Source organism: Gobio gobio, assembly GCF_949357685.1.
Source record: "Gobio gobio genome assembly, chromosome: 25".
NCBI classification, from domain to species: domain Eukaryota; kingdom Metazoa; phylum Chordata; class Actinopteri; order Cypriniformes; family Gobionidae; genus Gobio; species Gobio gobio.
In genome coordinates this window covers 27352779-27373950 of record NC_137121.1, presented here as the reverse complement: position 1 = coordinate 27373950, position 21172 = coordinate 27352779, and the positions used below count along the sequence as shown (strand labels likewise).

At 38.4% G+C, this 21172-nt stretch overlaps 2 protein-coding genes across 4 annotated transcripts; both read right to left on the bottom strand.

The window, feature by feature from the left end:
* Positions 1-1022: 1022 nt before the first annotated feature.
* On the bottom strand, positions 1023-6231 carry LOC307121875 (troponin I, fast skeletal muscle-like). Its single transcript, XM_079809642.1, has 7 exons — positions 6044-6231; positions 4625-4657; positions 4446-4482; positions 4222-4350; positions 3371-3460; positions 3101-3277; positions 1023-2145 (listed from the first exon to the last, which is right to left on the bottom strand). Exons 2-7 carry the CDS (start codon positions 4630-4632, stop codon positions 2059-2061), a joined length of 528 nt encoding a protein of 175 aa, XP_079665768.1. The 5' UTR covers positions 4633-4657; positions 6044-6231; the 3' UTR covers positions 1023-2058.
* A 338-nt stretch (positions 6232-6569) lies between these two features.
* On the bottom strand, positions 6570-19411 carry LOC307121873 (troponin I, fast skeletal muscle-like). 3 transcript variants are annotated; one of them, XM_079809636.1, is made up of 10 exons: positions 18995-19411; positions 18647-18681; positions 15865-15981; positions 13605-13812; positions 11875-11906; positions 11742-11778; positions 11106-11234; positions 7895-7984; positions 7599-7775; positions 6570-6962 (listed from the first exon to the last, which is right to left on the bottom strand). In XM_079809636.1, exons 5-10 carry the CDS (start codon positions 11880-11882, stop codon positions 6876-6878), a joined length of 528 nt encoding a protein of 175 aa, XP_079665762.1. In that variant the 5' UTR covers positions 11883-11906; positions 13605-13812; positions 15865-15981; positions 18647-18681; positions 18995-19411; the 3' UTR covers positions 6570-6875. The 3 variants fall into 3 exon arrangements, with proteins under 3 accessions (XP_079665762.1, XP_079665763.1, XP_079665764.1); XM_079809637.1 differs by lacking the exons at positions 18647-18681; positions 18995-19411 and adding an exon at positions 18273-18409; XM_079809638.1 differs by lacking the exons at positions 13605-13812; positions 18995-19411 and having other exon boundaries at positions 6675-6962.
* Between the last annotated feature and the right edge of the window lie 1761 nt (positions 19412-21172).

Genomic DNA, 21172 nt, shown 5'->3' with positions numbered 1-21172 from the left:
TTTATGCCTTTCAGGATCATTCATCAAATAAACACATGTTGCAGACAAAAATGTAATATTAAATCTGTTTTATGTGGGCATTAAAGTTTACATGAAGCCTACCATTAAAAGTTTTTGTTTTGTTTTGCAAGTGTGTTTGTTTGTTCCCGGTCATGAGTCTAAACCGCAGGCGGTGAGTGAAACTGCATCAAATGTCTGTGTTTTGTTGGCAATCGGCGAGTAAGTGCATATGATGTCAACAACACAAACGTATAGTGAATTGAAAGTTATCCAGAGTTAATGCCATGATGTATTGTCTCTTTAGCACCACCCACTGCACACCTCCACGAGCTTGGGTGTTTTCGGAAAATAATTGGTAGGCCTACAGCATATCTGTCTTTTATAAATATGACAAAACTAAAGACTCTTCGGAGATATGAAGGATGCAACACTACTATATGGGTACTCAAGATTGACATGAGATTGGCAGAAACTGTGTGTTATGTCCCCTTTAAATGAATCAAAAGTGTCAGCAAAAACATTTATAATGATACATTTCAAATAAATGCTGTTCTTTTGAACTTTCTATTCATCAAAGAAACCTGAAAAAAGTTGTATGGTTTTCCAACAACATATTAAGCAGCACAACTGTTGTCAACATTGATAATAATAAGAAATAATATTTTAATGATTTCTGAAGGATCATGTGACACTGAAGACTGGAGTAATGATGCTGAAAATTCGGCTTTGCATCACAGAAATAAAACACATTTTAACATATATGTAAATATAAGACACTTATTTTAAATGTTAACAAAAGTTTGCATTAATATTGTTTTATCTGTATTTTTGATCATAAAATGCAGCCTTGATGGGCAATAAAACATTAAAAAATATTACCGACCCCAAACTTTTGAATAGTAGTGTACATGCCAATACTACACTGTAAAATATTTTATGATCAATAAGTTATGGCAACATATGTTTTTACATTGCTTTAGCTCATCAAGATAACACAGGGACAATGTACAGTGTGCAAAATAGTCCAGAAAAAATACTTTTATTGCAAAGGGATGTTCACAGGATAGAAAGATGTTTGGCAGAGAAAATGTAAGACATATTGGAGAATAAACACGATACATCTTAAGCCTCGGACTCAAACAGTTTCTTCCTGCTGTCCATACCAGCCTTATCCTCGATGTTCTCACGCCAGTCGCCAACTTATTGTACAGACTATGAAACACAAAAACATCAGACATGAGGATAAAGCCCAAATACATTACGCTTGGAGATTTTCCCACAAAATTAGAAACATGGCCAAACAAAGGCAAGAAACATTTCTGAATCTGCAACCCACCTCCTCTTTGAGAAATGAAATAGGATATATATGTCATACTCTGATGGCTCAGCAGATCTTGGGAGTCCTGTTTATGGAAGTGGGTTCCAGCCTAGACCAATAGGCCGCTGAGCTCCTGAAATATCCCAAGCTCATCCTCAGCAAGACTCGTATATTTCCCTTCCTTCAAGACGCATATGCTAATGCTAATGGAAGCAATGCTTAACACACCAAGATACATGACATATCTGACAGAATAAATAATGAAAGATATTTCAGCACAAAAAAGTATTTTAAGTTACTCACCTTATACCGCAAAAGAGGAGATCTCCATAAATATGAGTCGAAATGCTACCCATAAAGTGGTTTACTAACCAAATTAAATTAAAGGAATACATAGAGAGCAATGAAGTTGATAAAGAAAGAAGAAATGACTGACTGCTTTATTCATTATTTATTCATTACAGTCGAAACAAACCACTATTCAAAGAGTGGAAGGAACCGAAAGAACCCAAACGCGTGTAATAAAACAAACATAAAAAAGGATTTTCCTCAAAAACATTCATTTAATGGTCTTGGCTCTGCGATGATACACAATTCTCTTTCAGGACGTACATACTGCATGTAACAAATGCTCATTTGAGGCACTGAGAGTTGGAGAAACACAACTATTCCAAAAAGATAAATGATTGCTTAGCACTGACAAATTCCTACAACAGTTAAACAAAGAAATGTCCAGGAATTTAGGCCTCGCCCTCAAACATCTTCTTCCTGCCGCCCATACCAGCCTTGTCCTCAACGTTCTTACGCCAGTCACCGACTTCTGCAACCTGGATTATGAGAGAGGAATTGAGTGTGAAGGAATGGTATTTAAATTAAACATATACTGTGTGTAAATATACTGTCAATGTTAATGCATTAACGAATGTGATTAATTCAAAAATCCTTAATGCGTAAAAACAATTTAATGCAAATAACGCAAGAATATTACTGAAGGATTTGAAATTGTGTCATTAACATAGTTTCCGTCGCACAGTTAAATGATCTTAGAAGTCGGGAGCATATAAAACTGACTCTGAGCATCTACAATGGCACATGTGCAACCGCTCCTACTTGACCCGCTCTGAGCGGGATTCGAACCAGGGTCTCCGATGTGGGAGGCGGGAATGCTAACAAGGACACTAAAAACCACAGCCTCTACCGTCAGTCGCTAACACGACTCTCGAGATCAGGGAAGTGAGGTTTACATGCACAGGCCTACGTTACACTCACTCCTCTAAACTTCACTCCCATCTGGGTAACGGCACCAAATGTAACCGGTCCTACTCAACCCGCTCTGAGCGGGATTCGAACAGGGGTCTCTGGCGTGGGAGGTGGGCACGCTAACAAGGATAAAGACTGATGCTAATAAAGACTGCAGCCTCTGGCGTCAGTCGATAGGCCAGGGGAGTGAGGTTACAAGCAGCTGTGACCAGGGTTGGTAAGGCAGGGTTGATAACACCATCTTGGGGCTTATTTTTTTTACATAATGAATATTTTTTTAATTATATTTATGTGATAAGTGATACTAAGCGATCAAAATATTTATATTATTGTTTATATGTTCACCTACATGCTACCAGCAATAAGTGACTTGAGGCCAGTTATGGGGATTTGCCAATGGTAAAATCACTGTAATGCATGGCCTCTCGTGGCTTATGGCATTATTATGTATATCCATAACTAGTCACATCTGCTCTGTCTTATAAGCACAAAGGAATAGTCACACCATCATATTTCACTCACCTCCTCTTTGACCTCCTTCTTGACTTGTTTCAGGTTGGATCTCAGATCCATGGAGACCTTGTGCTTGGAGCCCAGCAGAGCCCCCAACATCTGATCGGCAGACATGCGCACTTTCTTCAACGCGGGTTTCTTGAACTTGCCGATCAGGTCGACCACCTTGAGTTTCAGATCCTCGATCTATATAATTATATAATAATAATTAATGATTGGAGAAACACAAACGGATGAATCACTGTTCAAATGATGACACTGAGGTGTCATGGTCTTCACCTCCTTGTTTGTCTTGACAACCTTTGCCTCCAAGTCGTATCTCTCCTCATCAACACTGTCGATCTGTTGGTGCAGCTTCTTGCACAGTTCCTGATACATGATATATGAGATTGATTATCAAACCTACTCATACATATTCAAAAATTCATGTAAGCCTTCTAAAACCTTCCTGTAGCTCAAACAGTATAGCTTCAGTTCACAAGCTTTTAGGTTATTGCTTTGAGGTTACACTGGTTCACTAGACATTCTACCAACTATAATGGTGCTTTTCCATTGCGTGGTATGGCTCGACTCGGCACGGGACGGCTCGGCTTGCTTTTCCACTGCGTGGTACGACTCGGCTCGGCTCAGATCGGCTCGGCTTGCTTTTCCACTGCAGTAGTACCACTTCAAGTAGGTGGGATTACTTTAAAGTTGCGCTGCCTCTACTGCCGCGACATCACCGTAAATGCGACACAAAAACAAACGTGCGAAACAGGAGCAATGGAGCCTGCCGAAGGAATGGTGTTCTTGATTCTCAGCATGTGGAGGTTTTTCACCGCACAACGAAACAGTTTGTTTCAAAGGAGGCTGATGGCAGCAAAGCAAAATACTGCAAAATAAACCAAAAGAGTATGGGAACTCCTACAACAAAGCACAGTCGATGACAGGCTTGCTCGACGGCGCACAAGGGGTAAGCTAATCTTGCATTTCCAAGCAAATCCATTGACGCTAGTAGTGTTAATTCTCTCTGACCAATCAGTGATCTGTAGTGTTTACACGTATACTAATTTTACAAAAACTGATATAGAATTGATGTGATGATAAAAATTAGTATTGATTATTGATTGAAATAGCAATAATGTGGTCACCTGCAGCTCTTGCTGGGATCCTGGCATATCCAGAGGAGAGCAGTGTTCATTCATGTACGTCTCCTTGTCAATAACAGCCTGCTTGGCTTCAGCCTCCATCAGACCGAAGGCAATGGAGAGCACCAGGCTCTGAGGGGTTAGTGGAAGAGCAATCAACAATATGCTTCACAAAACATTTTAAAAACGAAGACAGAAAATGCATTTTATGAAATGACAGATCTAACCTTCAGATGATGCCTGCGGCTGGAGGTCATCTTTTTTCTGTTGATGAAAACAAGATCACCATGAGTGCCAAATGAAACTATTCTATTCAATACAAACATAACTTCATCTAAAATAAACATATGGGTTTTATGTTATGTAAAAAGTTATTCGAAACCAATAAAGCAATCAGAATACTTACTCTGACATCTTGGTGGTTTAGTGTGTTCTCACCCTGGATTGGATAGAAAATTAGTCATTAGATATACAGTAGGCAGTTAATCAGCCAATCCAGGACAAGCACTTCTACATGGGTTTAAACTGGTGAAGTGTGGTAAGAAAGGGAACCTGAGTCTATAAGCTTAGCCCAACAGTTTGAGACGCTCAACAGTTCATTTGACACTTGAGGTCTAACTAAAGGTCAAAAAACATGATACCAGTGATCAGCTGCTTTATTCAGAGACTATTAGACAAATGCAATTAAAGATTATACTATTATAGTTACACTATTATTAACAAAGACCGATTTTAAGCCCTTCCTAGACAGTTCGCAAATTGTATCAATAACAACTACAGTCCAACTCATGTGATTTAAACCAAATTAACTGTCATATCAATCAGAGCATATGAAAATAGAACATTTCAATTACAACATTTAAAACTACATTTAAAAGCACACTTATCAACATATTCAGGATTTTCCTTTGTTAACATTAGTTGATGTATTAACTAACCATGAGCCATACATTTGTTGCTGTATTTGTTCATATTTATTAACATTAGTTTATAGAAATCCAGCTGTTCATTGTTTGTCGTTCCTTCACAGTGCATTGACTAATATTAATAAATACGGCTTTTGATTTCAATAATGTATTAGTAAATGTTGAAATGAACATTAACTAAGATTAATAAATGCTTTAGAAGTGCAGTTCATTAGTTAATGTTAATCAGAGGTGGACAGTATTTTTACTCAGCTTAAGCACATTTTTCAAGTGTTTGTACTTTATCAGTGTTTTTCTTTGGAAAACTTTGACTTCATAACATTTAAAAGCATAATATTGTACTTTTTTCTGCACTACGTTTCATACTGAATATCATTTAATACTTAATTACATAAAAAATCTAGTACTTTCTTACTTTTACTCAAGTACTTAACGTTTTACTTGAGTACAAAGTAAAACAGTAAGTATTAAACTTTTATTTATGAAATATAGTGCAGTAAAAAGTATGACATTATATGTTATGCTTTGGAATGTAGTGAAGTAAATGTTTTCTAAAGAAAAACACTGATAAATGTACTTGCGAAGAAAGTACAAATGTTTCACTACTGTCCACTTCTAATGTAGTTAGCTAATGTAAACTAATGAAATCTTATTGTAAAGTGTTACCACATATTCTATCTGCTCATTAATATTAATAGACAATATGTGTCTGCACATATGTTGGATGCAAAAATCAAGCACTTAGAGTATGTCACTAAGCAACTAGGAAGATTAATCAGTAACTTCATTTTTTCAGTTGCTAATTATTATTTAAATCCATGCAGAGATGTTTGCATTCAAAGACGTGCTTTTGTCCTTTTAACGTACAGATCTAGAGAGATTTCTGGAATGACGCTCACCTACGAGAGAAGAAGACACAGTTGGAAGAGCTGGAAACACTGGTGAGCCTCAGAGAGAGAAAAAATAAATAGGATATATATGTCATACTCTGATGGCTCAGCAGATCTTGGGAGTCCTGTTTATGGAAGTGGGTTCCAGCCTAGACCAATAGGCCGCTGAGCTCCTGAAATATCCCGAGCCCATCCTCAGCAAGACTCATAAATTCCCTTTCCTTCAAGACGCATATGTGTGCTGTAAACGGAAGCAATGCTTAACACACCAAGATACATGACATATCTGACCGAATAAATAGAGGCAACAGAACAAATAATGAAAGATATTTCAGCAAAAAAATAATAATAATAATAAGTTACTCACCTTATACAGCAAAGGAGGAGATCTCCATAAATATGAGTTGAAATGCAACCCATATTTCTTCTTGAAGTTGTTTACAAATTAAATTAAATTAAATACATTGTAAATTACATTCAATTAAGTTATAAAAGTATAAAATATTAATTTAAAGGAATACATACAGAGCAAATAGCAGCATCGAGTAGAGTATTTATTCATTACAGTCAAAACAAACCACTATTCAAAGAGTGGAAGGGAGTGAAAGAACCCAAACGTGTAATAAGACAAACATGAACAAGGATTTTCCTCAAAAGCATTTATTTAATGGTCGTGGCTCTGCGATGATACACATTTCTCTTTCAGGACGTACATACTGCATGTAACAAATACTCATTTGAGGCACTGAGAGCTAAAGACATACAACTATTGCAAAAAGATAAATGATTGCTTAGCACTGACAAATTCCTACAACAGTTAAACAAAGAAATGTCCAGAAATTTAGGCCTCGCCCTCAAACATCTTCTTCCTGCCGCCCATACCGGCCTTGTCCTCAACGTTCTTACGCCAGTCACCGACATCTCCAACCTGGATTATGAGAGAGGAATTGAGTGTAAAGGAATGGTATTTAAATCAAACATATACTGTGTGTAAATATATTAGGACTGTCAATGTTAATGCATTAACGAATGTGATTAATTAAAAATTCCTTAACGCGTAAAACAATTTAAGTATATGCAACAAAGTATGTGAAATTGTGTCAATAACGTAATTACTGTCATGCAGTTAGATGATTTTAGAAGTCGGGAGCATATAAAACTGACTCTGAGCATCTACAATGGCACATGTGCAACCGCTCCTACTTGACCTGCTCAGAGTGGGATTCGAACCGGGGTCTCCGATGTGGGAGGCGGGAATGCTAACAAGGACACTAAAAACCACAGCCTCTACCGTCAGTTGCTAACACGCCTCTTGAGATCAGAGAAGTGAGGTTTACATGCACAGCTCTCACCAAACCTCACTTCCATCCGAGTCACCAAATGTAACCGGTGCTACTAGACCAGCTCTGAGCGGGATTCGAAACGGAGTCTGCGGCGTGGGAGGCGGGCACCGGGGTGCACGGCCTCTCGTGGCTTATGGCATTATGATTTAGATCAATAACTAGTCACATCTGCTCTGTATTACAAGCACAAAGGAATAGTCACACCATCATATTTCACTCACCTCCTCTTTGACCTCCTTCTTGACTTGTTTCAGGTTGGATCTCAGATCCATGGAGACCTTGTGCTTGGAGCCCAGCAGAGCCCCCAACATCTGATCGGCAGACATGCGTACTTTCTTCAACGCGGGTTTCTTGAACTTGCCGATCAGGTCGACAACCTTGATCTTCAGATCTTCAATCTATACATACATTAGACTGGAGTCAAAATGGACCTCAGAGAACCCAATACATAGACTCAACAGAAACAACACCATCATCATGATCATAATAAGGTATGTTTGAGTATTTATTAAGTTACCTCTTTGTCTGCCTTGCCCACTTTAGTCTGCAAGTCGTATCTCTCCTCATCAACCTGGTCGATTTGCTGGTGAAGTTTCTTGCACAGTTCCTGAATGGCGACATTGAAAGAGTTAAAGGTGCAGTATGTAGTGTTTATGAGGATCTATTGACAGGAATGCAATATAATATACATAATTTCATAATTTCAGTGATGATGTATAAAGACCTTACATACACTGTCGGGTACAACAGCTTGTCACTGGGGCAGTACCTTTAAAAGGACGTCCTTTTTTTATCCCTAAAAGGTTCATAGTGGAAGATATTAATATCCACCTTTTAGGGGTAAAAAAGGTTTAAAGATGTCCTTTTAAGGGTACTGCCCCACTGACAAGCTATTGTACCCCTAAAGGTATAATGTTTACACATTTTTTTTGAGAGTGTAATGAACCGTTATGCTTTTATTACTTTGGAATGAGCCATTTCTATCTTCATACACTGTGGATCCTATTACAGTGAAATCGCCATTTTGCACCGCCATGTTTCTACAGTAGCCCTAAATGGATGAAAAAAACTTCTCTACAGAGCACTAGCTACTCTCTGCTCTCTCGGACGACGACATCTTTGTCCTGTGTCGGCCACCGTAGCTTCTCTATGTGCTTCGAAAGGGAGGGGTGAGCGGTGGGCGGTTGCAATTTACAACCTCACCTCTAGATGCTGCTAAAAATTGACACAGTGCACCTTAAAAGAAGCTAAAAGAGAATGCCTAGTGTTTGGCTCCATTAGATCACCCACACACATACTTGATTGTATAGGCCCTTTTGCCTCAAATGTACATACGCAAGCAAAGAATTGGGGAATTATCTTTTATTCAGAGCTTAAATTTGATAAGCATGTAAATTCAGAGGTGAAGGCTGGCTTCTTCATTTTAAGCGCATTGCAAAAATCAAACCCTTTTTGTCTTTTAATGATTTGAAGCAGGTTATACAGGCTTATATATTTTCAAGGTTGGACTATTGTAATTCATTGTATCTGGGTCTTCCTTGTGTTCTGTTGAATTGCCTTCAACTCTTACAAAATGCAGCAACTAGGCTTTTGACTGGTACCAAGAAGCAGGTCTGTGTTTCCCCAGTACTAGCTTCACTGCATTGTCTCCCAGTTAATTTCAGCGTGCAGTTTAAGGTTTTAAAGTTTGTTTTTAAGGCCTCGCATGGTCTAGTTCCCGAATATATTTCACATCTTCTCCAGGTTTATCAGACGAGCCCACTGAGGATATCTCAAACATTACTTAGATCCCTAAATCTTGTCTAAAGTCCAAAGATGATCGTGCCTTCTCTGTTGCTGCACCCCGCCTCTGGAATAACCTTCCTTTGGATATTAGATGTTGTACTACATTGGGTATTTTTAAATCATGGTTGAGGGCACATTTACTTGCCCAGGCTTATGGTTTATGTTTTACTGTTGTCTTGTGTTTTAATTGTCTTTTTGGTTTGGTGTTTAATGCTCTTGTATCTTGATATTTATGTTGTTGGAATATTGTTTTAATGGAAAGCACTTTGGCAAACTCGAGTTGTTTTTAAATTTGCTATATAAAACTAACTAACTAACTAATTATATGATATTATATTAACTACATATGATATTATATAATAAAATTTAACATAATAAAAATGTTAAGCGCTAATAAACATATTAAGAGCATATTTGGTTGTTCTCAACCATAAATGTCAAGCAAAAATATTTAAAATGCCACTCTAACATCCGAAACATTTTAGTAAAAATCGAAATATATTCCATTAGTTTTCTAGATGTGTACTATGGTTTTCTTGAAGTACTTTCGAGGTGCCATGTAAATACCACGAGTGCATCTATTAATGTGAATACTTTTAAAAAATTATATTTTATGGGGGGTTTTATGGTTTTTTATGTTTTAAGGTTTAGTAAATTTTTTTGTGTTTTGTCATTTTTCTTATAACATTTCTTATAGTTGTTTTTTTATGTCTATATATAGTTTTATATTTCAGTTTTAGTTTTAATTGTTTTAGTACTTCAAATGTTGCCTTTGGCTACTAGCTGAAATGATATATACTGTGTGAATGGGTTGAACGACTTCTGATTTTTCTAAGTTGACATTTATGTGATTAAAGTCGTTTAGAGTTAGAAATAATAAAGACATTTTGAGTTGTTACAATGCAGCAGCACATTAGTTTAGAACGGCGATTAACTTATGTGTTGGAACTGTTGGAAACGGAGCGTAAAAGTGGACTTTAACATAACATTATGACCACCTTCCTAATATTGCGTTAGTCCCCCCTTTGCTGCCAAAATAGCCCTGACCCTTCGAGGCATGGACTCCACTAGACCCCTGAAGGTGTGCTGTGGTAACTGTGGATTGAGATCTGGGGAATTTGGAGGCCAAGTAAACACATTAAACTTGCTGTTGTGCTCCTCAAACCATTCCTGAACCAGCATGGGCACCCTGACTGATCTGCGGCTATGCAGCTCCGTACGCAAAAAACTGCGATGCACTGTGTATTCTGACACCTTTCTATCAGAACCAGCATTAACTTCTTGAGCAATTTGAGCTACTGTAGCTCGTCTGTTTGATCAGAACACACAGGCCAGCCTTCGCTCCCCACGTGCGTCAATGAGCCTTGGCCGCCCATGACCCTGTCGCCGGTTCACCACTGTTCCTTCCTTGGACTACTTTTGATAGACACTGACCACTGCAGACCGGGAACACCCCATAAGAGCTGCAGTTTTAGTGATGCTCTGACCCAGTCATCTAGCCATCACAATTTGGCCCTTCTCAAATCCTTAGGCTTGCCCATTTTTCCTGCTTCTAACACATCAACTTTGAGGACAAAATGTTCACTTGCTGCCTAATAAATCCCACCCACAAACAGGTGCCGTGATGAAGAGATAATCAGTGTTATTCACTTCACCTGTCAGTGTTCATAATGTTATGCCTGATCAGTGTATATACATACCTGTATATTATATTATTTTATTTTATTTATTTTTGTAATAAATGCTTTTAGTGTTCGATAATGATACTAACCCTGGAGTTCATGAGTATGGTAATTATATAAACATCGAATTTAAAATAATAAAAAAATTCCATCTTCCAAATGAAAACATAAACATATAAACATCTTAGTAATGTACGGGCTATGAGAGAATGTGAAATCATATTTTACTTTCAAGGACTTTTAAATCATGTGGTAACAGACCTGCAGTTCTTGTGTAGATCCGGGCATGGACAGAGGAGGGCAGTTTTCGGTCATGTAATTCTCCTTATCTACAATGTACTGAGCGGCTTCTTTCTCCAGAAAGGTCTTTGCAATGCTAAGCAGCACACTCTGTGGGGCAAATACATCTGTTAGACCCTGAATTTCATACAACATTACAGTGTTGTGCTTGTATCAGAACACAAAAACCCAACGGCCCCCTTCATAGTAGGCTGGACCTAATCTCGCTTTCTGCAGCAGGAATAATTTGTTTTATATTAAAATATTCCAGGCTTCAACCCATGAAAAACATAAATGCATTAACCCCAGATATAAGGTCAAAGCATATACTACTGCCTTAACTGTCATGACACAGGGATAAACCAAGCTGCTCTTATGGTTTTATGGTTTCTATAATAATAACAACAACAATAATACTAAAAATAATAAATGGTATTTGTAATTTAAAACATTTTAAACACTATAAAACAACCTCTATAGAAGTGACTTGTTTGCCCTTACCCAATATTTAATGCAAAGGCTAATAATAATAACACACAAAAAAAAAGTTTGGTCTTTAATAAATATTTTTGTAAATATTATATAATATCAAAAGCATCTTTGTATTATTTACTTTACCTTGAGATGGTGCTTGCGGCTCGATGTCATCTTTTTTCTGTTATGGATGAAGAAATAACAATTTAACAAAACAAGAAAAGATTCCCATTTCTTTGATATTAAATATAAATAACAGAGATATTTATATACTCACTCGGACATTTTGGCCCCCTGTTTTCTTCACCCCTGTACAGAGTGCAAAACAGAACAAAACATTTTAAAAACATTTTTAGAGAGATGAAACAACTTTAAAGGGTTAGTTCACCCAAAAATGTAAATTCTGTCATTAATTACTTCCCCTCATGTCGTTCGACACCCGTAAGACCTCCGTTCATCTTCGGAACAGAAATGAAGATATTTTAGTTGAAATCTGATGGCTCTGAAAGTCCTCCATTGGCTCAATGGCACGGTTCACTCTCAAGACCCTTAAAAGGTACTGAAGACGTCGTTACAAAGTCCATCTCACTACAGTGGTTCTAAAATAACTTTATGAATCGGTGAGAATAGTTTTTGTGCGCAAAAAAACCCTAAATAACGACTTTATATAGTTCATTTTGTTCATTTCAAAACAAGGCATCATGAAGCTTCGAAGCGTTATGAATCAGTGAGTCGAATCATGATTCGGATCGCGTGTCAAACCGCCAAACCGCTGATTCGACTCAGTGATTCATAACGCTTCGAAGCTTCATGATGCCTTGTTTTGAAATCGTCATCACTATATAAGTCGTTATTTAGGGGGTTTTTTCGCACAAAAACTATTCTCGCCAATTCATAAAGTTATTTTAGAACCACTGTAGTGAGATGGACTTTGTAACGACGTCTTTAGTACCTTTTAAGGGTCTTGAGAGTGAACCGTGCCATTGTGCCAATGGAGGCCTTTCAGAGCCATCAGATTTCAACTAAAATATCTTCATTTCTGTTCCGAAGATGAACGGAGGTCTTACGGGTGTCGAATGACATGAGGGTAAGTAATTAATGACAGAATTTTCATTTTTGGGTGAACTAACCCTTTAAATATCTACTTTTTAAAACAATGCATAATATGGGATGGTTTGCAATATTTAATCATGATACATTCAAAAGTTCTTAAGTGATATACGCATTAAGAGAGATTGTTTCATATAGAGTGGGCTATATTTTCTGCATTATAATTTGAAACCAGCACTTAGGAATGTCTTGCAATCCAGAGGGAGGGGTGTGAATTTCCCCCTCTGATATCCAGTGTCCCTGTTTCTGGAACAATCTATGCAGATGCCAACAATACAACCAATCGGAAACCCTGTCTGCAGACAGACTTGTGTTTTGCTATATTCAGATGTCTTGCATATTTATAACAGATCCCTTAAAAGCTTAGGATGGTTCGACAGAGATATCTAAGGGAGGGTTTCTTTTTTTTCTTTTTTTGCAAATTATTGTTTATAACATTTAATGGTTCTGTATATAAAGAATATAAATGGATATAAAAGAAGATAATTTGAAGAATGTTTGTTAACTAGTTTCTAGTTTCCAACACGCATTGCAAGATATTCAACTGGCATATAATTCAGTAGCAATAAAATAAACTATTTTAAACATGTGATTTTAGAAATAAATCATTTGTGCACAATTCTCTAAAATTACATTTTTTATATAAATGAATTACAAAATTGATGCTAAAATAATCACTTAATAAATTTTATTTATTAATGAATTTAGTTTATAGTTCCAAATCACTATAAACTGCTAACAGAAATACGTTTGTCATCCTAAAAAAAAAAAAATCCAAAGTATGAGTTCAGCAAATTCCAAGAGAATAACACCTCAAAATCAAGTCAAGCAACAAAAAAGCATCTTTCGATGTGACAAAATGGAATCAAACCATGAAAAAGTAGATGTTGTCCTCACCTATATGAGAAATTTAGGCAGCAGCTCAGCCCTGAAAGAAGAATGTCTGAAGGAAGCAGACCACTAGCAGGACTGGACTTAAGGACGGTATATAAGGCTGGCACCATCACACGTCTCCCCTCTTTATGGTAAGGCACTACACAGTTGGTTTGCCAGCCTCTTGAAATATCCACTTCTAATGTCTGCCAATCACACTGCTTAAAATAGACTAATGGAGAAAACAAATTTCCAGATGTCAACATAATGAAACTAACAAGGAGAATTAGGTCAAGGTGGTTGATTGATATGATAAGGGCTGCCAGGATTAGTTCAGTTACCAAATTAATTGCTTAAAAAGAAACCAAATTAATCCAGGTGAAGGATAACACTTATTTTTGTGTTTGTTACGTTAGTTTCCTTTTTTGGTTATAACTAAGAAAGAACTTAATTGATGTATTTTTTTTTTTTTTTTTTTAGAAGAATTGTTTCAAAGAGGTACTTCTCTCTATCCCCCCTGCATTGGCTCAACATGATTCTCTAGGTTGCGAAGTCAGCAGTGCTGACTAATATACATAAGATCATTTACAAATACTTACACAGTTGTTAAGCTGGTAGTGTACTATTTTAAGAAACTTCTCAGACTGCATCGTGTGTTGGTCATAGAGATGCTTGTCATTGAAAATGTGTTATGTTCTTTTTTTATTAAATTACAATTATGAGCTATTTCCAGTTGTGAAAGATTCTCCACAACCTCAGTAAGATGATTTAGGTGACATAATCATATGTTCATTAGACTTTACTAATAAATCTATCTGCTGCTTTTGACACAGTTAACCACCAGATCCTCCTGTCAACCCTCATGACAAAGGGCATCTCATGAACCGCACTCCAGTGGTTCAAGTCTTACCCCTCAGGTAGGTCCTTCAGGGTGTCGTGTAGGAGTGAGTTGTCAAAGTCGCAACATCTTGCTACTGGGGTGCCTCAAGGCTCAGTGTTTGGACCACTTCTATTCTCCATCTACATGTCATCACTAGGATCTGTCATTCAGATGGTCATGGTTTTTCCTATCACTGCTATGCTGTGCTCTCATTCCAGCCAGATGATCCGATGGTAGCTGCTCACATCTCAGCTTGCCTGACAGACATTTCTTGATGGAAGAAGGACCACCACCCTTAACTCAACCTTGTAAAGACAGTACTGCTTGTGGTCTTAGCCAAACCAACACTTCATCACAACTTCTCCATTCAGCTAGGATCATCATATGGTTCATCAAGCATAACTCGACAGCCAGGAGCCTTGGAGTCGTGATCAATGATCAGTTGAACTTCGCAAACCACATTGCTAGAACTGCCCGGTCCTCCAGATTTGCCTTATACAACATTAGGAAGATCAGGTAATTCCTATCGGACTACGCATCTCTTTGTCCAAGCTCTTCTTTTATCCAGACTGGATTATTGTTATGCTCTCTTGGCAGGCCTTCCAGCATGCACTATCAAACCTCTGTAACTGATCCAGAATGCTGCAGCAAGAGTGGTCTTTAAAGAGCCGAAGAGAGCAGACGTCACATAAACTCGTCAAACGAGCTCTCCTCATAAACTTTCATTGGGTGCCAATTGCCGCTTGCATTGAATTCATGCACTGATGTTTGCCTACAGAACAACTACTGGCTCTGCACCCCTATATCTGAACTCATTACTTCAGACCTACGTGCCATTCTGCACAAAATCACTTTCACTTTTCACATTTACCTGGACTGTTCCCTGCTGGTGAAATGACCTGCCTAACTCAGCCTGAGCTGCTGAGTCTTTAGCCACTTTCAAGAAAAGGCTGAAGACGCATCGTTTTCGTCAACACTTGACCCATTAATACTGACACTTACTATTCTATATATCTATTTAAAAAACACACATTGCTGCGTGTACTGTGTAGTTTATATGGTAGTATATATTTTAATTCTATAATGTGACATTTCTATAATTGGGACTTATTTTATCCTGACTGGATCACGAAAAGTAGGTGTTGCATACCTAAATGAACGTAAACCTGAATCCAAGGTTTCTACAACAAAGGCTGAATAGCTACTTGGCTCTTTCACCTTTATACTAATTTTCCTTCGTTGGCTATTGGTTGGTGTTACCAAATAGCCATGCGACCTAAGTGACGTCAGTGAAGAAGGAAAGTCAGAAATTCAGAATTTTCTTGAATAATTAGCCTAAAAACAAGTTGGCTCTGAATACATTTGAAATCACAAACAAAATATCAGTAGGATCACTGAACTTACCATCAGCTTCAAGGTGTCTTACAGAACTCCACATTCAATAGAGGAAACTTGGTGAATTTGGACCAGTTCCACTGATGAAATCATGTTCTTCTCCTTATTAGCTGACCATCCTTAGCTCTGAAAAAGTAACGATAACTGAATCAAACAGAAGCTGAGGCATCTACTGTTAACTGTAAAAAAAAAAAAATTGTTGTTTGTCTAACTTTAGAAATTCTTAGGCAGGAGTTTTTCACCAATTAAAAAAAGCATTATAATGGCGAGTGAACAACAATTCAAGAAGTTTGTTCATCCCTGCCCACACTACATCACGGCTGGGGATACACATGTATTGAGTGTTGTTTGTTTGGGGGTGCAGCATGCTCAGTCAGCTCTCGAGGGCGCTGAATGTGAGCATTGTGAGCGATTATCGCTGAGAACGCTGCGCTCCTGCCGGGCGCTCTTTGAGGAGGGCACCTTGGCTCGCGTTCCTCGTGGCTCGGGTCCCGCTTCGGCCGAGGTAGAGCAGCGACTCAAGTCATGGGGTTCAAAATTGGATCTGGCAGAGGGTTAGAGACGGGCCTTGCCCTTCACTTGCCATTTGCCTCATCTCATGGTTTGGAAGCACGTGCTGCGGTTCCTCCCCGAATGAGGCTCTGGTACTGCAATTATCCAGTTCTGAGGAGCTGGATGTTGTAAGTATCGAAACAGAAGAAACTGAAGACTCATCACTTCAGTCTCCTGCATGTGAGGAGCTTGTGGATGTGATCACTCGTGCGGTCTCTAAATGAAGTATTGAGTGGCCAGCTGACAAACAAGACAAACAAGGCCGTTTCGTCCCACTTTAGGTGTGTTTGGCTTCCCATAGTTTCCCGTGCAATGAAGGATACAACAGATGGATCCTTCGCAGCCCTGCCTACCATAGAATTCATTGTGCGCCAGTGACGATTTCAACTTACGGTTTCAACTTATTCAAATATCTAAATGTAAAAGAAAACAATAACTTTGAAGGGGTTCAAATGTTGACTTATATTTTACTAAGATGCAATTATATATAGTTTATACTCTTTATTATGTACAGAAATAGACCATGGTGAACATATTTACACATTTTCATTATACAGTTGTAGGATTGGTTCATATGTGCAGGCCACAGTCTTTTTTTTTCTTTAATGAAATGTTAATTTGTGTCTTGTTTGAAAATGTTTAAATTTTTTGTTGTTTCTATATTTAATTTGCTATATTTGCTTGCAGAATGTTATATATGTTATAGTCTATATATTGTACATTAAGGGCATGATAAATTAATTTCCTTTATGACGAAATGTCCAATACAAATTACTGCTGGCCATCTATCTTTTTATTAACAACTTTAGTGAAAAGTATGGTTTATTATTATTATTATTATTAATTATTATTTTTATTGTAGATAATGTATCCTTTTTCATAGTATGGCTTTGCTTATAAATCAAGGGCATATATCTACTTCACACCATTTGACATGTTTGTCTTGGATTTTGACCCCATGACTTGAAACCAATGCTGCCATTTGAAACTGATATTGACATAATCATTGCAATACAGTTGCAAAAATAATATATTATTAACAACCATAAAGAACACTAAAACTAGAGGATTTGTATATCTAATATGTATATGGTATGGTAGAAAAAAAAAATATTTAGTCCATGTCAGTTTCATAATTAAGTTGTTAAAATAGATATGGTTTAGTCACACATGGCTTAAGATCCTGGATAAAGACACATAATGGTGCAGGGAAAGGGACATAATCAGTTGTCAAAGACACATATATTATCCCTTTCTTTTTGTACATTTTGTCACCAATTTTATGGTAGATACATCAATTTTGAGCAAATGCAAACCAAGTGAAATCATATCCCAAATAGTCTCCTCACAGAAGAATTTGGTTTCTAAGTGTCAAATCATCACTTCATAAATCATCAAACAACACTGCACCAAACCAGGACACATGTTTATTCTTTTGAGAAATCAGCTCATTACATTCATAATTCATAAAAATCTACATATTAGATTAGTTACATATTAGACTTAACTAAAATAATTGCCACGATGGCATGTTAAATGCCTTTAAGTTCACAATCAAAATCAAATGAAATGCAAAAATAATCACACATTTGCATGACATTTACAAAGGCAATAATAAAGGACTTGTATTATCGCAGAATTAGTATTTATATCATCACAAGCCTACCAAACATTTAATACTCTAGTAGACAAACATCACTTGACTGTTCATATATAAATAGATTTTTAAATAGATTAATAGCGGAATTACAGTTTTAATCCAGAAAGCAGGTGTTAGGTCCACCATTAGGTCCAATAAAAAAGGAGCATGTTAAATCCTTCAGATCCAAGGTAAGATTCAGGGGAGTCAACCAAGAGGTGCTCACCCAAAGAACAAGGCTGGATTCACACGTGCTGTTGACAGGCAATGAGGGTTTTTAATGCCATTCCAAGTGCTTTGATGGCTCAGCACAACCTCCGATTTCTCTTTAAGGAACTGCTGTGTTGCTAAGACCAGTGGATCAGAGCACACATCTGAAATTCACACCAGAAATACCTTCCACGTTCCATTCTTAAAAATAGCCTAACCTTTAAAGACGTTCTTTTTATTTGCTTATTATTTATTTGCTACTTGCCGTTTTCATAGGATTTTCACCTCTGCTAATAATGCCTACTTTCACTTATTAAACTAATAAGGGGGACATACAGTTTTAGATAAAGAAATACACCAGAACATGCTTTGGGAGATGACTTTACTCACCCGGTGATGCATCAAGACATATACGGGACAGCATTCTGCAAGAATTATAAAATAATATAATTATATTTTACCCTCACACTGGATATTAATCTTTTAAAGACAAAAAGAAAGTTCTGTCGTGACAACTCTCAGAATGTTTGGCATAGTAATGGATATGACAGTGTTGATATATCTTGGCAGAATAGAGCTGCTACGCTGCTGCTGCTGCTGTTGATTATTATTGCTGCTGCTGCAGAGCAAGAACAGGACTTGCTATTGCAAACAGATCCAGGACCTATTAGCCTGCGCCATCTAGAGTTTCCTGACAGAACTTTGTATTTACTTAAAAAAAAATGGAAGGAATCTTACCTTGATGATAAAACAAGCAGCAGTTGATTTAGAATTTAAGTTATCTGTATTGAATTATAAAACAGCTCTGCGGAACCCAATGCTTGAAATATCTAGCTCCGAGGAGTTCGATGTTTTAAGCATCAAGGTAAGAGAATTAGGGGACCAGCCACCTGATTCCCCTGCTTTTGAGGAGCTGCTGGAGGATTTGACCAGAGTACTGGCCAAGTTTAACATTGAATGGCCATCAGAAAAGCAGGAAGCACAAAAGAAAAACAAACTTGATGAGCTCTTCCTGAAGTCTCGGTCACAGCCTTCCCGTTGGAGCCTTTCTTTCTTTCCCGATCTCCACACTGAGGTGTCGAGATTGTGGAAAAGGCTGTTCTCATCACGATTATCAAGTCCAACTGTCCATAATAATTCCTCCATCCTGGGCTTGAAAGAGAACGGCTATGGGGTGATATCTCTAACCCAACACTGCGTCATTTCCTCAAGGCTCTGACACTGCCCACCAAACCCTGTCGCACAACATCTGCATTGGTGAGGAAGGCATATATGGCAGCAGGATGGGCTGGTGCATTCCAGCACATAATGGGCTTCAAGTCAAGTCAAGTCACCCTTATTTATATAGCGCTTTTTACAATGGCGATTGTTTCAAATCAGCTTCATAGTGTTAAACAGGAAAATAATGCAACAGAATTTGATTCGGCTGTACAGCCACTCTGAAGAAAATGGTGATGTTATCCAGCTCATTTCAATTATCATATAGTGACAATGCGGGCAGATCAGTAATTAAAAATCAGTAATCAGAATATTTAGTTGAAAATTTTGTCCCCAACTGAGCAAGCCAAGCCAAAGGCGACAGTGGCAAGGAACCAAAACTCCATCAGGTGGCATAATGGAGAAAAATAAACCTTGGGAGAAACCAGGCTCAGTCGGGGTGTGAGTTCTCCTCATCCCTGAGGGATGTCATTCATGCAGGTATACCAGGCCGACCTTCTCAAAGATTTAGATGAATTATTAAAGAACTTCCTCAGGCTGCAGACTTGTCTCTCCGGGCCACAAAGGGGACGGCCTTTGCCATCGGCCACTCCATGCCAGCATTAGTGGCTACAGAGAGGCATTTGTCGCTGAACTTGTCGGGCATCGGTGAAAAGGACAGGGCCTTTCTTATCGATACCCCACTTTTGCCTTCTGGCCTCTTTGGCAACACTGTAAATACCTTCAGGAGGCGAAGCAACAGTCAGCTGCATTTAAACAATTTATCCCCAGAAGAAGAGAGTTGCATCTCGAGCCCAAAGTCTTCTAACCCGAAACAGACCTGAGGGATGTAATTCAGGTGAGGAAGGCTTCGGGAAAGAGGTACTCAACTATATCGACAACTGGCTCATCCCAGCCCAGTCGGAAGAGATGGCTGTTCGGCATTGAAATGACGTTCTTCGCCATAAAAGTTTTATCATAAAAGTTGCTTGGGGTTGAGGCCCAATGTCAAGGAAAGCTCATTGTCTCCCCAGCAGAGAACTATGTTCCTGGGGGTAGTGTGGGACTCAGCAACGATGCAAGCACAGCTGTTTCCTGCTCATATAGAGACTATCTTGACCACAGTCACCAATATCAGGCTAGGCCATCACTGTCAAACACTTTCAGCGATAACAAAAATAGAAGGAAGGAAAATGTAACTTCGCAATGTATATTGTATAATATAATACAAGTAAATATAATGTATATTCCTGGGGATCAAAATTTGGGAGCAGGCATCCTGTCGAGGCAGGAGTTGAGGCCCGGAGAATGGAGACTCCACCCTGAGACGGTGGAGTTAATCTGGAGGAAGTTCGGTCAAGCCGAAGTAGATCTGTTTGCCTCTCATCTGTTCGTTTTGGCTTTCCCTCACACATCCGGCTTCTCTGAAGCAGGATGCCATGGTGTAGGCATGGCTGAGGCGGCACCAGTATGCAATTCCCCCCATTGCTCTGCTCCCGGAAGTTCTAGAGAGGGTCCGCCGGGACGGGGTCAGTTTACTTCTAGTATCCCGTGCTGGCTGGCCCGAGTCTGATTCTTAGACATCATAGCACTCCTAGCAGGCCCTCCATGGCAGATTCCAATCAGGAGGGACATTCTCTCTCAAGCCGGGGGCTTAGTACACCACCCCTGAGGGTGACCAGCTCCTAAGTACTGGTCTCTCAACAGTGGTTGGACCCA

Bases quoted from the DNA above. Each gene is read 5' to 3' on its own strand.
- LOC307121875 (XM_079809642.1), bottom strand. The intron at 3,278-3,370 runs GTGAAGACCATG...ATAATTATATAG, and splicing joins TTGTCAAGACAAACAAGGAG to ATCGAGGATCTGAAACTCAA. The intron at 2,146-3,100 runs GTGAGTGAAATA...CTCATAATCCAG, and splicing joins AGAAGGAGGTCAAAGAGGAG to GTTGCAGAAGTCGGTGACTG.
- LOC307121873 (XM_079809636.1), bottom strand. The intron at 7,985-11,105 runs GTCTGTTACCAC...GTCGCCATTCAG, and splicing joins GATCTACACAAGAACTGCAG to GAACTGTGCAAGAAACTTCA. The intron at 7,776-7,894 runs GTAACTTAATAA...ATGTATGTATAG, and splicing joins TGGGCAAGGCAGACAAAGAG to ATTGAAGATCTGAAGATCAA.